This window comes from Varanus komodoensis, unplaced genomic scaffold (genome assembly GCF_004798865.1).
Source record: "Varanus komodoensis strain SLA01 unplaced genomic scaffold, ASM479886v1 scaffold146, whole genome shotgun sequence".
Taxonomy (NCBI): domain Eukaryota; kingdom Metazoa; phylum Chordata; class Lepidosauria; order Squamata; family Varanidae; genus Varanus; species Varanus komodoensis.
The window spans coordinates 175,293-191,248 of NW_025335427.1; the positions used below are offsets into that span (position 1 = coordinate 175,293).

Sequence of the window (15,956 nt, forward strand, 5' to 3'; positions counted from 1 at the left end):
GGGCACTGGGAGAAAAAGCCGCCCCAGGACACCTCAAATATCCCAAGTCTGGGGCTGCAGAAATGTTACTTTGGAAATGAGTTGCCCAACAACTAACGCTGAAAAGTGTGAGCTGCAGGCCTCACTGCCCACAAATGTGGCCCCCCAGCTCTGGGGGCCATGAGCGGCTCTGGGGGCACGTGACTGGAATCGGCTGTGGCAGGGCAGAGAGCCCCTGAGCACAGACAGAAGCCACCCTGCCCTTTCCTCCGTGGTGGGCCCGGCACTGCCAGCAGCTCGGCTTCTCCTCTCGGGCTCCACACCAGCCCATCCCACTTCTTCCTGCAGATCCCTGTGGACTTTGGTGCTATCCTGGTGCAAGGGCTGTTACCTGCTCGGTGGTGGTTTCTACTTTGTGGCAGAGCCCCTGCTAGCCCTGCGGAAGGTGCCATGGCCAGTGGCAGCCAGGCGTTTCTACCGGAGGGTAAGAAAGGGGCGAGAGAGAGGCACGGCAACAGCCAATCAGAGTAGGCAATCCAAGCCCATGGAGGCCCTCAGCCTGGGTACTGGGCGAGTTCCACCCACACTTTATTTTGCCCATGGGAATGTCCCGCCGGACGCCACACGCAGGCCTCTTCTGGAAAACAACAGGAAGGCGCAAAGGAGGGATGCTGGCAGGAGCGCAGTCCCTGAGGCCGAGTGCCACAGTCCAGCAGGGAGCAGAGCAGGCGACGACTCCAGTTCAGGCCCACGGCGGGACAGTGCTGGGATGCTCAGCGGCTCTGGAGGACGCTGCTGGCGCCGTGAGCATCCGTCCTCTCTCAGAGTGGTCTGCCAGGCCAGCGCCTTCCAGTGAGATGCAGCGACCAGTACGGGAGGCAGCCAGGCTCCCACAAGAGTCTTTGAAGTCTCCAGAGATCCAAAAACACAAGGGGGCTAAGGGCCCAAGGCTGTGGCAGCGATTCACGGCTCTTCTACCGGGTTCCCAGCAGGAAAGCTGCCTCTGGCCCATCTCATCCGGCCACATTCAGGGCCGAAAAGGCCCCCCTCCTTTGGCCAGTGCAGTTTGAGCCAAAGGGCATTGCTAGGTCTCAAATGAAGCCACTTGGCTGGGGAGGGCATTACTACAGAACAAGGTGTTCCCCCCGCCCCAATGCGCCCCCAAACGCTCTGCCATAGCAGCTGCACGACTCTCCAAGCCTCGCCCAGGAGCCCGTGGCAGCAGCTGCTCCTCTGCCATGCTGGACTCTGGATGTCCCAGGAGCAGGAGGCGCTTCTGCAGGAGGGGCAGCCTTCCTCCTCTGCTCAGTTGCTCTGCAAAAGCGGCGGAGAGGCACAGCCTCAGCTGGGGAAGCCAATGCTGCCCTCTGCTGGAAAGGGGCATGCAGGGGAGGTGGGTGCCGAGGCCTCTGCACAAAGGGATCCCTCCCTCCCTCCAATGCCCAGGCTTTGGAATTGCACAGGCCGTGTCTTTCCACGAGGTGGAGGGGAGGCTTCCCACCGCACACGCTCCAGTAGCTTTGCTGCTGTTCAACTGGCGGGCTGCTTTCACGCGGAAGGCTCCTGGCGCTGCCTAGCGAGAGGCACTGCAAACCCCTCCATTCGCACCCCGTGGATTTTGTTTGGTGGCGGAACAGAAAGCAGAAGCAGCCGTGGGGAAACATGGGGCAGTCGGCAGCAAAGGACCTGATCTGGAACCCTCACAGCTGCGCGACCAAAGCCTCGTCTGGCTGCGTGCAGTGATGCAGCCGGAAGTGCCCCTCCCGTCAGGAGCGCAAGCCCAGCCGCCTCCCCTGGCAGGAGCAGCCACCTTTGCCACCCTGCTGGCTGCAGCAGGAGTGCCCACAGGGCCGCCCGGATGCCCACTCCCAGGCGCCCCGCCTGCCCGCAGGACCAGCCGCAGGGCCGCCCGGCACCATGCCCGTGGCCCCCAGGTCCCCCGTGGCAGGAGAGCCCTGGCGGCAGCCCCTCTGGAGCCCCTCACCTCCATTTTGCTGTGAATCCAGCTAAGCAGCTTGGTGACCTGCGTGTAGACACCGGGCTTGTTCCTCTGGCCGCAGCCTGTCCCCCAGCTGGTCACTCCGGCCAAGTACCAGCGGCTGCCATCCTGGCATACCAGGGGGCCCCCACTGTCACCCTGCAGTGAAGAGACATGGGCAGTGGACAGTGCAGAAGACGAGGGGCCGCTCTGCAGAAGCCACCTGGCTACTGGCCCTCCGGGGCCTCGGGGCTCGCCAGCCTCGCCCAGGAAGGCGATCTCGGCAAGCCAGGAGCGCGCCCACGGCAGGAACGGGGACGGCTTCGCAGGGCATGGTCCGCGTGCTCTTTCCGGGACCCCCGAGATGGAGGAGTCCTATCCAAGGGCACTGAGTGGCTATCCTGCCTTTTCTTCATTAACAGATTGTCATGGCAAGAAAGAAAATGGGAGCCCTTGGAAAGCATGGAAGGCCCACGCTGCCCTGCTGAGAAATTCCATGAATTGGCAGGGAGACGGCATCGCAAAAGTCTCACCCCAAAGCGCGGCAGGCACAGTTCTCCGTCAGGCTCCTCCCAGTGTCTAGCTGGGATCTGGCTTCCTGCAACTGGAGCCGTTATCCCATGCCCTGCACTCTGGGTGATCAAGGGGAGACGCTGGCTTCCTCCGCAGCGCCTGCCCACCTCTGGGCCCAGGCTCGCCTTCGCTCCCAGAATGCCCTCTTGTCTCGCTTGCTCCCCTCTCACACCCCCTCACCTGGCAGGAGTCTCGGCCCCCTTGCAAGTACCCTGCACACATCATGCGGGGGGTCAGGTGACCCTCGTAGACAAGCTGGCTGTTGCAGAGCTGGTAGTCGATGATCTTCACCTCTGCTTCACGCAGTTTGGGGGACGTGTTCTCTGAAACAGGCCAGCCGTGAGGGGTGGGGGAAGAGCCCCTTGCCCAGCCCCCACCGAGCCTCCAGCCCTGCTGCAGCCTGCCAGGGCTCTGGCTTGGCCACGATCCCTGGCCCAGCCCCACTGCTCTCACCTTCATTTTCGTTGACCTTGCCAAAGCCGGTGATGGAGCAGGTCCTGCCCGGAGGGAACTTCTGGCCAGACATGGGGAGGCAGGCTGGGCGGACCTGAGCTGGAGCCAAAAGAGAAGTGAGCCCGTCCCCTGCAGAGGGGAAGCCGTGGGCCCGCTTGCTCCACGGAGGGTCACCCCCACAAGGAGAGGCGGGGGGACCCGGGCCCGGCGGGGGAGCCTCACCTGAGAGGGCCAGGGGCCGGGAGAGCTTCATCAGCGCAATGTCGTAGTCGTCGTGGTCATCGCTGTAATTGGTGTTGATGATGACCTGAGAAACCAGGATGCCTTCGGTCAGATGCCTGAGGTCAGAGGCCCCGGCATACACCTTCCACTCATCCAGGATCTTCACACTATTCCTACGGAGCCCAAAGACGGGAGGTGAGGGCAGGCCCTCCCGGCTGAGCGCAGGGCCGGCCTCCCTCCCCGCAGGCCCACTGGCTCTGGCTCACGGGGCAGGCGGGGCGATGTGGGGGCCGACTGCTGAGCACACTGCAGCTGGACGCGCCCCTGTGACTCCAGGAGCAGAAGCAAGCGAACAACATTTCGGGCTACGAGGAAGGGGAAGAGGCTAGGGCGAGCCACTGCGGAACAGAGCAGGCGTCTCCAGGGCGGGGGCCACGCTGCAGCAGCGGGCAGCCTGGGGCGCACTGAGCGGAACCCGACAGCACCAGCTGCCCGGGAGGGAGGCTGCGGTGGCCTCGGAGACTTGCAAGGAAAGGGTGGGTGGGGCGAGGCGAGGGGCGCCCTGCCTCCATGCACTTCTAATTGGGACGGAGAGGAGGTAGGTGAGGATCTGCTGAGAGATCTCTGGACAAGTCTCAATAGATCAGCGGGGACTTGGCTCTGAGTTGTTTAACAAGAGCAGAATGATCTCTCCCCCTGCCTGCCATTTACTTCTGGAACAGAGGAAGCTTGGGGTAACTGGCATGGGTCTGTGCACGGAGAAAGGGGTGCTGAGCTCCACTCGGCTCCGACACTCCGAAGGCATTCTGGGGCTCGGGGCTCTTCGTGGGAGAGCAGCTTGCACCAAACCCCGGCTCAGGCGTCTCGCAGCCCTTGCGAGCAACGCAGCAGGCTCAGCCAGCCTGAAATGTGCCCACGCCTGGACCACGTGACCCTCTGGGGGGCCCCCTCCCCTCTCCTCCCTCCCTGCCCTGGAAGCCCTCTTCCTCGGCAGTCCCCCCTGCTCCCAGCCCCAGCCTGGAGCCCACCAGAGACGGCACCCGACTCACACGAAGAAGCAGTGGGCCGCAGTGAGCACCCACTGCGGGTCGATGATGGTGCCCCCACAGACGTGCGTGGAGCCGTACTGCAGGCTCACTTGCCACGGCCACTTGCTGGCCGACGCTTCTGTGCCGCCAACGACACGGCCAGAGATCCGTTGCCCACAGCCTGCAGGGCAAGAGGTGGCCGCAGGGCCCCGTGGTGAGGGGGAGGTGCAGAGCCCTGGGCAGCTGGTGCCCCCCCATCCCGGGCTGGGCCAAGAGCCACGGCGGGCGCCCAGCGCGGCAGGACCCATGTGACGGACAGCCCTTGCCCCCCTTCTGACTTGGGGGCTCTGATCTCAGGGCAGCCCTGCTCTGGCCCTGCCTGCCCCACGGCGTGTGCAACAAGTGCCAGGGAAGGACAAGCCCCCCCACACCACCGCCTCTGGGGAGCATCCTTACTTGTGCAGCGGAGGGCAACGTATTTCCTGGAGTGGCACTGGGAGCTGTCAGAGACACCAAAGCAGGCGTGAGAGGAGGCGGCATCCTGGCCAGGCGGGCGGCTGCCGGGCGCCTTGCCTGCCAGGGAAAGCTGCGCCCAGAGACGGCCCCACAACCCGGGCCTGCGCAGGCCAGTGCATGTCCTCCTCTGCCTGGGAGCAGCCCTTCCATGACCTGCTCCACAGAGCACCCAAAGCCCCCACACGGCATCCCCCCGGCAGGGCAAGCCCAAAGAGAGCAGCGCAGGTCCTGGTGCGCCGCCACATCAGGCACCATGGGCAAAAGCACCTTCTGCTTGTGGCAGAAGAGAGACTAGCCCGATGGTAGCCAAGGGTTCGTTGTGAATTGCTGTCCTGGGATTCAGACACTGGAAGGCACGAAAGGCCTCACCTGCCCCCCCCCACCTGCCCCCACAGCTCCTCTGGAGTGAGGAAAGCCTGCTTCTCGAAGGATGGAGATGCCTTGAGTCAGTTTGCCCAGCAGATGGTTCCATCATCACTCTGCTGGGCTGAAACTCTCAGCTCCCGTGAACGGTAAACCACGTGGCTCTAATCTGACGGCGGGGGGGCGGGGGGAGACACACACGAGAGGCCACGGACATTGGTCCCACCACCAACTAGCAGCTGTTTGGTGGCTGCTCAGATTCTGTGCATTTTCCTGCTCATTCTATGCATGAAAAATCTGTTCATGAGTGGCACCAAGAGCTTTGCCCACAAACAGACCTTTCTGGTATTTCTGCCATGGTCCCTCTGCCTTGGACCCCACCTGCCAGGGGAGAGCAGCCCCAGAGCACCTCTGAAATGGCAGGTGACCCTCGGCCAGAAGACCTGGGGGCCGAGGCTGCCGCCGGGCCACAAACCCCAACGAGCCCGACCAGGCCCAGCACGCCGGAAGGGTCACAGACGCGGCACTGGAAGCGCCCTGCTCGGAGACAAGGGCGCTCACTTGCAGAGGGGCCTCCCTCGCTTCTGGGGGCTGCCCCTTCACAAGACCCCCTCTCCAAGTCCCTCACTGCCCCCCACCCCAGGCCAGCCCCACCCCAGGCCTATTACCTGTTGAGGCTCTGCTGGATCGTGTCGCGCACCTGTCCGACGGAGAGACTTTTCCCAGAAAAAGGCAGTGGAATATACTCCGTTTGGGAGGCACTGCGGAGAAGGGAGAAGCGAGTCACGCGGGGGAGGTGAGCACATCCCTGGCGCCCACAGGGATCCCCCATGGAGGAAGCAGCCCCTCAGGAGGGGCTGGTAGGCCGCACCCTGAGGCAAGAGGGATGCTGGGTGGGGCCGGCAAAGAGGGCGCCAACGGTGCAGCATCCCCCTGCCCCAAATAGACGTCACCAGCCCTCCGTGCCAGCAGCGGCTGCGGCGTCGGCTCCCTGCATGGACCGCCATCTGCCTGTCCTCCCCAGAAGTGGCCCTGCACAGAACCCCGGCAGGACGCGCCCCCCCCCCCCCCGCAGAGCTGGGAGTGGGCCAGGGGCTTCTTCCTTCAGCCCTGCAGGGCCCCACCCCAGGAATTACTTCAGAAAGCCGAGCTGCTGGCAGGTCATTCTGGAGAGGTCCTCGGTCCAGGCCGCGCTGCACACGGGCAGCCACTGCTTCTCCACCCCGGAGAACACGTGCAGCAGGGACTGGTTCCAGCCGAAGCGCACTGTGGGGGGAGCGGAGGTGTGTCGGAGGGGGCAGGACCCCGCAGATGTACAGGCCGCCTCTTGAGCAACGCGCTCCCCGTGATGCCAAGCGGCTTCGCTCGCGCCAAGCCTGGGAGCCCCCCGGTCCCACTGAGCGCCCCCCACTGGCCCCAGGATTCATCACCACAGTCCAGCTCGTCACTCCTCTGGGCGCAGTCCGCCACCCCGTCGCACCGCTCGGCGTGCTCATGGCAGCTCTCGGTCGGCTCCTTGTAAACGATGCCCGTGCCAGATCGCCAGAACAGGACTGGTGAGAGGGAAGAGCGAGCGCAGTGAGGGGCCCCGGTGCCGAACTGGAAGCGGGGCCGACCCCGAGCACAGGAGAGCACGAGAAAGCAGCAGCTTCTGCCTTTTTTGGGAGGTGTGGTTTTGACACTTTGGTCTGGGGCCGCAAGTCTGCACATCAGCACAACTTCACGAAAAGCTTTTGGCTGATGCCACTTTGGCAGCGGGGTTTTAAAACTGGCCTTTAATTTGCACTAAAAGGCATTCACCTGGATGTTTAAAATGTGTGCAGTGGAGGTTAAATGGCACAGAAACCATTTTGACACAGATTTCAAAATGGATTTACAAATACTACAAGCATGCTACCTTTCCAACTGACACTATTTTGATCAGGTGCGATTTCCAATTGCTTATTAGAAGACATAAAAGAGAGTTATGCACATGAGACGCATGCTGACGCTCATCCACCTGGTCCATTATCCGGCTCTCACTCTGGCCAGCCAGTTGCCCACAGGACACCCAGAGGCAGGACATGAGAACAACCACCCTCCCACCCATGTTCCCCATCACCACCACCACAACTTGGCTCAATCCCATATTAGAGTCATCCAAACCGGTCGTCCTCATTGCATTCTGGGAAGGTGAATTCCATGGCCGTGGGGCACTGAATGAAGGAGAGCTTCCTTTTGTCTCCCACCCCATCAGTTTCATCAGATGCCCCCCCCCCCCGCCCCCGGTTCCAGGATTGATGGAAATCGCTAGAGAAAAAAGGCCCTCCCTTCCGGCTGAAGAGCGCCTTGCAATCCACCTGTGCTTTAGCTACCCTACTGGGCACTTCCCTGCTTTCTCCTGATTCCATGTCAGTACTGAAGAAATTGAAAAGCAGCGATACTAACATAAATCGCTCCACTGGAAGAATTTCACATGCATTCATACTTTCTGCTTACTGATGCATAAGAAGGCCTATCTTCTCATTCGAAAACTCTTAAGTTTGGGAACCATTTGTATTTATCTTAATAAAGACTCGAGAAAATATTGCCGCATTACTAGAAAGGCTTGGCCCAGGCGAGCTGTCCCGGCACACTGCACGGCTGCGTTGTGCAGGCCGCACAGGTGGGGTGGCGCCCAGGGGAGCAGCGCCGTCCCGGCACGTGGGGGGCATACGCGCTCCAGCACGCAGCCGCCCGGGGGGGGCCGCCCGGGTGCATCCAGCCAGGCGGGAGAGGCCCGGAGAGGGAGGAGCGCGGTGCGTGGCCCGGCCCCTCCCGCACCCCCGAGTTGACTTCGGGAATCAGCGGGGAAGGATGGGCCCGCGCTTCCAGGCAACGTTTCTGGCATGTCCGGTGAGCCAGCTTTTCGTGAAACCAGGTCACAGCAACTAAGGCTGGGCGGGGAATTTTTCACCTGGCTCGTCAGAGCCCAAATTCCTAAATGTGGGAGGCCTGTTTACACCATACCGTTGTGCATCTACTTCCCTGGCTTCATCAGCTCAGGCCACTGCTTGACCGTGAATGGCTTCCCCATTTCAAAATCAGCATTTAAGTCAGCTGGACCAAGCAAGATAAAACAAGAGAGAGCACGTCCAGTGGAAGGCGCAGCTTGTCCGGCCCTGTCTTCCCGTCTGTCCCGTCCCGTCTGTCCCGTCCCGTCCATCCCGTCCCACCCCCTCCCCTGCCTCGCTTCAGGGCCCCTCCCCATGCCAAGCCAAAGGAGAGCGAGGAGTCGGCGGAGGGGGCTGAGGGGTCTGGGGTGCTACGGAGGCCAGAGCAGGGGCGCCTGCCCAGCCTGAGCTTGCGATGGCTGCTCCATCACTCCGACAGCCAGCAGCACCCCAGAAGAGAAGCAAAAGGAAGGTCAGCAGCCACTTCACACAGCGCCCAGCCCTCCGCAGCCTGCCCAAAGCAAGTGCTTCAAAGGCCTGGGAAGACAGGCGCCTCTCACCCACACGCCAGTCTTCAAGCAGACGATCTCCATTTAAAGCTAAGGTTCACAGTGGCATCCATCATTTCTCCTCAAAGCCCCTGCTTCCGCAGAAGAACCTGCGCTGGTACTCAGTTTTGCAAGCATTTGAAATCTTTTGTGGTTTCCATAAGGTCTAGCCACTTGGCAGCAGCACCCACGTTCCCAGGGCTGAAGGAGCTCTGAGATGTCCTCAGTCCCGCTTCCGCCGCCACCCCTCATAAGCCAAGGAGGACTTACAGAGCAGGATGAGGGCCAGCAGCAGCACGATGAGGACCAACAGGCAGGCAATCAGGGCCACTCGTTTCTGGCCCATTCCCCAGGAGGCCTTGAAAGTGGGGCTGGAGGCAGCGGAGGCAGCTGGGTGGGCAAGAGAGAAGCCGGGTTGGTTACTCGCGTAGCCTGAGCCAAGGCCGGGAGTAGCTCTGCCCACACCCCCCCAAAGCACCCTGCCCGGGGGCGGTCCAATGTCTGGGCATGGCTGTGGGCCAGAGGGGGCCTCTCCCTCCTCTTCGCAGCAGCCCCCTCAGTGCTGCCTCTGAGCGTGTCTGGAGTGCCCCATTAAGCTACCCCTTCCCCGTCTCTCACAGGGAGAGCCCCGTGTCCACACGCACGCAGAGGAAAGCTGGCTTGGGGCCAGGCAGAAGCCACGGGGTGCTCCTGGCCCCACAGGGAGCCCAGCCCCAGTGAGCGCAGGGGCCATGGGCAGCAGCTCCCACATGCCACTGGGAAGCCCTGCTTCCCTGCAAGGGATCGCCTGTCCACGCGTCGCTCTCTGGGAAGCCGGCAGCCTGCTCTGGGGCTCCCCTTGGGATGGCGGCTCTGCCCCACACACAGAGCACTCTCCCCGCTGCCTGGCTCCTTCAGCCCCGGAGAGATCTGGCCAGCCTCTCCCCGCAAGGTGCCCAAGCGCTGTCTGCTCCCCACTCGTCTCACCCATTGAGTTCCCATGAGCCATCGAGGGCATGGGGGTTGCACCGGACTCGGCGGGGGAGGCTCACGGGAGTCCCTTGGACTGGCTCTTCAGGCAAGCCGATGACAAGCGGCCTGTGAGGAGCTCGGGGACCGGATTCCGGTTTCCATGGCAGGAAGCTGAGCAGCCCTGCAAGCAACGGAGGCCGGAGCAGGAGAACAGCCTCAGAGCGGGCCTCTCTGCTGGGGGAGTGGGCGGGCAGCTGGGGAACCTGAGGGGGCCCCTGAAGCTGAGCCGCCGAGCCACGGAGCAGGAAGGCCTCCATACAGCAGTTGCCGGGACGGTGCTGTGCCATCCGGACATGCCTTCTCAGTCCCCGTGTGGAGGGATGACAGCTCGGAGCCAGTCCCCAGAGTGCCGATTCAAGCACCGTGCAGCCAGGAGGGCCTGCCAAGACCTCCCAGGAGCAACGGGGTGGCGACCGTGACCAGCCCAGCCAGCACCAGCTCCTCGTCTGAGTGGGCTCCTGAGCTGGGTTGGCCCTGGTGCCTGGGGACAGGCAGGCTGGCGGTCCCCGGGGGTGCCCAGGCAGCTAGGTCTGGCCCCCTCCGCAATTTTGTGTGATGTCCCAGTGGGACATTCTCCTTTGCGCATTGTGAGCGTCGGAAGGAGGGGCTGGACCCCCCCAGGCTGCTCAAAGCACCAAGCTGAGCAGCTTCTCAGAAGGTGAGCCGCAAGGAGCAGGAGCAGCAGGAGCCCAGCTGCGTCCTGAGGCGCTCAGTGCCTGGGGCCAGGAAGGGGGGTGCCCAGCACTGGCGGCTCCTGACCGCCCCGCCCCCGCCGCTCCAGCTCCCCTTTGCCCTGATACCCACCTGCTCCAAAGGCTCGGCACACTTACCGGGCACGAGCCCCTTCCACAGCCTCTCGTGCTTTGCACCAGGAGAAGTCTGGGGGTCCTTACCGCCCCCCGATGCCCATAGCACAACGCCAAGGGCCCCTTCTCGTAGGCACCCGGGCTCCAGGTGCTGTCCGCCTTGCCCACCTGGCACGTCCCCGTCGGCTGTGTGGCAAGCAGAGGCGCCGTCCACAGGGAAACCGGACTAACCGGAAACGCAGCTTGGCTCCGCACGGCTTCCCTCCCAGGCTCCTGGAGACGGGCGGAAGGGGCCCCCAGGAGCGAGGCTGCTCCCTCAGGAAGATGAGTGGCCTCCCTGGCCCACCCGGTCAGGCCATCGCGCACCCACCCCCTGGCACGGAGCAGCTCCCCAGACCTGGAGCGTGGGACCCGAGCAAGTCCTGGCTGGCTGGCAGGCAGGCAGGCAGGCAGGCAGGCGTAAGGGGGAGCCCCACCCAGGGGAGGTCACCGGGCTCCTGGGAGGAGACATGGGCACCTGACCCGGGAGAGCTGATGGGGCAACGACGGAGTGGAGCCACACCAGAAGCCTGATTGCCCGGCTAGGCAACCTGCCCGCGAAGCTGCAGCAGAACTGAGGAGGGCAAGCGGGAGCCTGTGGGAGACCCTTCCTGCCCAGTGGGGTCCTCACCCCTCCACTAGCAGCGCAGCAAACGAAGGAGACAGGCTGAGATGGGGGACGCGGAGTTTGGGGTGGGTTCCCTGGTTCCCACACTCTCCTGCCATGGAGCAGTCTGAACCCAGGCCCTCCCTTCAGGTGCAGGATTGCCTGGGGAGCTCAACAGGCAGGGAGAGCCGAGACGCAGCCCTCAGCTCGGAACGTTGCAGGAAGGAAGCTCAGAACCCGGGGAGGCTCCACCTTCGCCCATTCTCCTCTGGGCTGCAGGCTCATGTGTCCTGCCCTTCACCAAAAGATCTTCAATGGACAGACAACATGAAAAACACAGTAAGAGCTAAACACGCAGAGAAGGAATATACGAAATACACTAAAAACAGCCTGATGGCTGAGATTCACAAGGCCAAGCCAAGCCTGGGGAAAACAAACCCGGCTGCATTAAAGTCCCGAGAAATGTTTCAACAGGTCTCCTGGTGCCGAAACACCATTGTGAGAGGTCCCAGGGGGACATCTGGAGAAAACGTTACTTCAGGGCGGGGGGGTGGGTGGAGTGTCCCAGAGTGGCCACCCACCAGACCTTGAATGACGAGGGAAGGGATGGATTATTTTGTCAATAAGAGACTGGGCGACAAGTGAGGCACTTGGGGGACAAGCTTGCAAAGGGCACCAAAGTCTTTAGGGCGGCAGGCATAAAAGGCGTGGCGAAAAGCCATCTCCAAACTGGCCCCAAAATGGTCACGCTGGCTCAGTACGAGTCCAGCTGAAGTGACTCCGACTGGGGCAAAACTATTGGAAACGTCATCTCTTCAGCGATGGGATCAGAGCAAGCGAGTGAGCGAGAAGGCAATGGGGTGGGCAGCTTGGTGAGAACGTCAACCCAGTCTGAAGCTGCTGTTAAAAGGGCAAATTCTTTGGTCATCGTTTGAAAAGGAATTAAAAAATAAATCGATGATGATCACCCAGACCTCATACAGTTCTTTTTTGTGGTGGGGAAGAGAATATAGTTGAGCCAGAAAAGGTGCCATGAAGGTCAAACAAAAGCATGGCCAAAATTACCCAGCTGCGAGGAGACAATTAACGTTACCAGTTTGGAGCCTTTTGTCCGGAGAAGGCACGGGGACCGCAGAAAGGGTGCACAACATGACCGTGGCGTGGGAATGCAGACAGGCCTCGCAGTGCCAGTCCAAGGGGCCCTCCCACGAAGCCAGTGCCTGGGAGATCCAGGCCAGATCGAAGGAAGGGCAGATGGAATTCACGGATGGAATTCACTTCCTTGAGACACGGTGACGGGCGCCAATTTGCGTGGCTGTGGAAAGGGATTGGACACAACGGTGCAAGTGAAGGCTCTTTGTGGCGCTAGTCCTGATGGTTCTGTGCTCCTTCCCGTATCCAGTGCTGAGGGAGCAGAGGCAGGCGGGTGCTGCTGTGCTGGCCTCGCCCGTCCCGGTGCTCTCGCAGGCTGCCAGCTGCCCTTGGTAGGAGGCGAAGCCGGACGAGAGGGGCCCCGGTCCAGGCCTGCCTCTGGTCCCTCCCAACCTTCTCCGCATGCGTCCTGGCCCAGAGCCCCGTGCCAGCGTCCTCTGCTGCCTCTTGCGCCCTCACCCCATGTGGTGAGCTGTGCGCATGTGCGGTGGGGGTGCTGGCCCCTTGCCCTGCCCGCCTGGGGCCGGCTCCCCCGGGAGGCCTGAGCGCCGCAATCGTTTCCGGAGGCCGTGGCCAGGGAGAGGAGGCAGGCAGGAAATGCCTGGGGAGGACACCTGCTCGGGGGCAGCAGAGGTGGCGGCAGGGCAGAGCGCGAGAGCACGGGCGCCTCTCGCCCCGCATACCGATGGGCTGAGGTCACGAGCAGCCGGGAAGAGGCATGCGCGGGAGGCTTCGCCGGGCCTGCTCTGCAGGAAGCGGTGGCACCGACTGCCTGAGGCGGGAGGGAGGCCTGCCGGTGCTGCTCCTGCCCTCCCGAGCCTGCGGCCCTCCAGGCTCTCCCTCTTTCTCCCTGCTGTCAACAGCAGCAGCCAGTCAGGGCTTGCTCGGGTTGCCGCCAGAGAGGAGCCGAGGAGGCGCTGAGAAGCGGCAGTGCCTGGCAATCATGCTGTGTCCTGAGAGTCCATCCCCTCTCAGCCCCAGAGCTGTGTCAGCTGGCCGTGGGCAGGGAAGGGCACTCTGCACGTGCCTAGAGGACCTCTAACTGTGATTGTGGCTCCGCATCCTCTGGGGCTGGAGCTAACTGTGAGCCCCGAGCTTCTGGCAAGTGAGAGGGAGCAGTGCATGGGGCACCCCTGCCTGCCCGCCCGCCCGCCCGCCCGCCCTCTCAGTGCCCCAGAATGAAGGTGCTGCCAGGCACGGCCCCGGGAATCTTGCTCATGCGACTCTGCCGGGCGGGAGAGCAGCTCTGGGCGGCTTCTTCAGTTCGGCACGTGGCAATCAACAACGAGCTTTGTCGGGGGTTCTGGGTCATTGGGGGAAAGGTTGGTCTGAAGAGAAACCAAGCCTCAGGCCTCTGGGGATGGAGATAAAAGGGGAGGTCCAGCTGCTCTCCACTCAGGGACTATGCAGCCACGCCTTGCGGTCCACCGTAGGCACAGCTCCAAGCCATCCATCCGGGCTCAGCATTCCCGTTTCCAAGGAGGCCCCACTCTGGAGCAAATAAGAACATAAGAAGAGCTGTGCCGGATCAGACCGAGAAACACTGTCCTTATGGAAAACGGTTACCCCGGATGAGTTTCTGAACACATGAAGCAGGAACGGCGTAGTTAGTGCAGGACCAGGACCCAGGCAGGGCTCCTGCAGGGCACCCCCACTGAGTGGGGGGCTGGAGGCCCTTGGCTGGGAGGCCGTGAGGGGGAGCCTGGCGAGCCCGGAGGCAGGGCTCCTTGGCAGGGCAGGGGTTCCCGGGCGCTTGCCCATCCATGGGCCATTCGTCCCTTATACATGCAGCTTAAGGCTGTGCGAGAACGTAAATGCTCTGCGCAGCTTCCGGGGCTAAAACAAAAACTCCAGTTCAAGCACAAAGTACGGTCAGCACAACGCCACTACAGCATCAGCCACTTTCAGAGAGGCACGCAATTCTGGCTTTGCTCCAGAGTGTGCTAAGAGGTGGGCGGACACGGGAGGGAGGGAGAGGCCCCAGGCAGAAGGGTTTGTGGGCCTCACAGATGTATGGGGGGCGCTGCTGGAGACAAGGGAAGAGGCCCGGCTTTAGGAACTTGGGACAGAGAGCAAGCAAAGGGCTGAGAGATCACAGAGCGCCTGCTGAGCCCGGGCCAGGACAAAGAAGTGGGCCTTGGGGCTGGACTACTGTGGGGGAGGGCTTCCCATGCAGCTTCCCCTGACCCCTGGAATCGGAGGAGGCCCAAGAGGCAGCTGGGCAGGGCCTGTGGCAGTCTGTGTTGCACCCCCCACCCTGGCGCTGAGGTGACCCAGGAAACGAGAGGGCGCAACCAGGCACCCCCACCCCACTGGGCACTGCCTCCCTTGGCCTCGTGGGGTGGGGAAGGCTCCAAGGGGGTGTCGCAGGCAGGGTGGAGGATGTTTGGCTCCATCCTGCCGGAGGGCCAGAGCAGCCGGTGGGCCAGGAAAGCCTTGGCAGCGGGAGGCCGGGCCGGGCCGGGCCAGCCCCGGGGCGTTTCTGTACTGCTGCTGGCTTCTCCGAAGTGCAGCTCCATTTCTCGGCCTCCCTTCCTTCCCCATTTCAGTTGCTCTTCTCTGCACGAGGTTTGTACGAAACCAATGGCGACACTGGAGCGACTGAGGCTGGGCAGCCTTGGCGAACTTGGCCTTGGCCCAATGCGTCAGGGGGTTTATCCAAGGCCAAGGGAAAGTCCCCGTTTCCCAAAAGGCCCGTCTTGCTTCAGAGAAGTATGGACGGCCCTCCAGCGTCAGAGGCATGTGATGCCCAGTGAGAGGATGACGTCAGGGCGAAACCAGCTCCACACTTTCGCTAAGTGCAAGGAAGCCCCTGCACACACACGCTGGCTCTCCCCTCGAACAGAAAGTGCCTCCTGCTTCACCGGCCAGGGAGCTGCCTGGCCGTTTCTCTGTCCCCTTCCCTACTCCAGGGACGCAGAGCCCCCCCAGTGCCAAACTCCCCTGGCTGAGCCAACGGTAGCAGGGCAGGGCTCGCCCGGGGCCCCATGGGCGAGACGGCAGGACAGAGGCCGGAACCTGCGCCAAGCATGACTCAAGCACCACCAGGCCGCCCCGCCAGTATGGCCCACTAACCGCTGGTGCAGCACGGCTGCCCTGCCCTTGGCATTCCCTTCTGGCATGGCTGAGGTGGAGGAAGAGGGAATGCAGAGGAAGAACGCAAAGGAAGTGAGAGGTGGGGGGCCCAGGCCGGGAGCCATGGCTGCGCAGCCTTTGCAGCACCTGCCCTCTCGCCTGCCGGCTTCGCCGGCTCCTTCCCTGTGCTGTGCGGGAACTACAAAGCCGAGCCCGGGCAGGGGCAAGCGGGGCTCCCGCGCTCGCTGCCGCCGCCCCCCTGTGCCCAGCCGTACAGGCTGAACAAGCAGGTGCGAGGCCCCGCGCTGCCCGCGATCCTCTGCCAGCGGCCGCACAGGGGCTCGCCCCCCCCCCCCACCGCAGGCTTCGCAATCTGAGGATGCGGCGGCCACGGCGGGGGCACCCACGGAGCTCCGCGCTAGAGGGTCCCGCCGAGGGCGCCGGCACAGGCGGGGCCAGGCGGGCCTTCCCCGGGGGAAATGCCCGAGGAAGTGAGAGCGCCCGCCCCGCCCCGCCCGGGCCTCCCCAGGCGGCCCGCTCGGGGGCCGAGCAAGGCGCGCAGGCAGAGATGTGGCTGGTCGCGCTGCTGCTGCCGCTGCTGCCGCTGCCGCGCGGCCTCCGCGGACACGGTGGGTAGGCGGCCGCCCCGCGGGGTCGCGACGGACCGCGCCGCCGCGGCCCGCCGAGCGGGCGC

General features: G+C 63.3%; 2 protein-coding genes across 2 annotated transcripts in view; one reads left to right on the forward strand and one right to left on the reverse strand.

Annotated features, from left to right (window-relative positions):
- Positions 1–1,142: 1,142 nt before the first annotated feature.
- LOC123020232 (transmembrane protease serine 13-like) lies at positions 1,143–9,670 on the reverse strand. Its single transcript, XM_044423673.1, has 13 exons — positions 9,539–9,670; positions 8,843–8,962; positions 6,543–6,665; positions 6,249–6,378; positions 5,781–5,873; positions 5,017–5,019; positions 4,690–4,733; positions 4,255–4,414; positions 3,206–3,378; positions 2,984–3,082; positions 2,711–2,853; positions 1,964–2,116; positions 1,143–1,293 (listed from the first exon to the last, which is right to left on the reverse strand). The coding sequence occupies exons 1-13, from the start codon at positions 9,567–9,569 to the stop codon at positions 1,285–1,287; spliced, it is 1,281 nt and encodes a 426-aa protein (XP_044279608.1). The 5' UTR covers positions 9,570–9,670; the 3' UTR covers positions 1,143–1,284.
- A 5,971-nt stretch (positions 9,671–15,641) lies between these two features.
- Positions 15,642–15,956, forward strand: part of IL10RA (interleukin 10 receptor subunit alpha) — a 4,389-nt gene continuing 4,074 nt past the window's right edge. Inside the window, exon 1 of the mRNA XM_044423686.1 lies at positions 15,642–15,891. Within this exon, the coding sequence (XP_044279621.1) occupies positions 15,642–15,891 (250 nt within the window). The remainder of the gene's footprint in view (positions 15,892–15,956) is intronic.

Excerpts from the sequence above, each read along its gene's own strand:
- LOC123020232 (XM_044423673.1), bottom strand. The coding sequence starts at position 9,569 with ATGCCCTCGATGGCTCATGGGAACTCAATGG. Across the intron at positions 8,963-9,538 it reads GGCTCATGGGAACTCAATGG|CTGCCTCCGCTGCCTCCAGC; the intron begins GTGAGACGAGTG and ends TTGCCCACCCAG. Across the intron at positions 2,854-2,983 it reads CAAGGTCAACGAAAATGAAG|AGAACACGTCCCCCAAACTG; the intron begins GTGAGAGCAGTG and ends GGCCTGTTTCAG.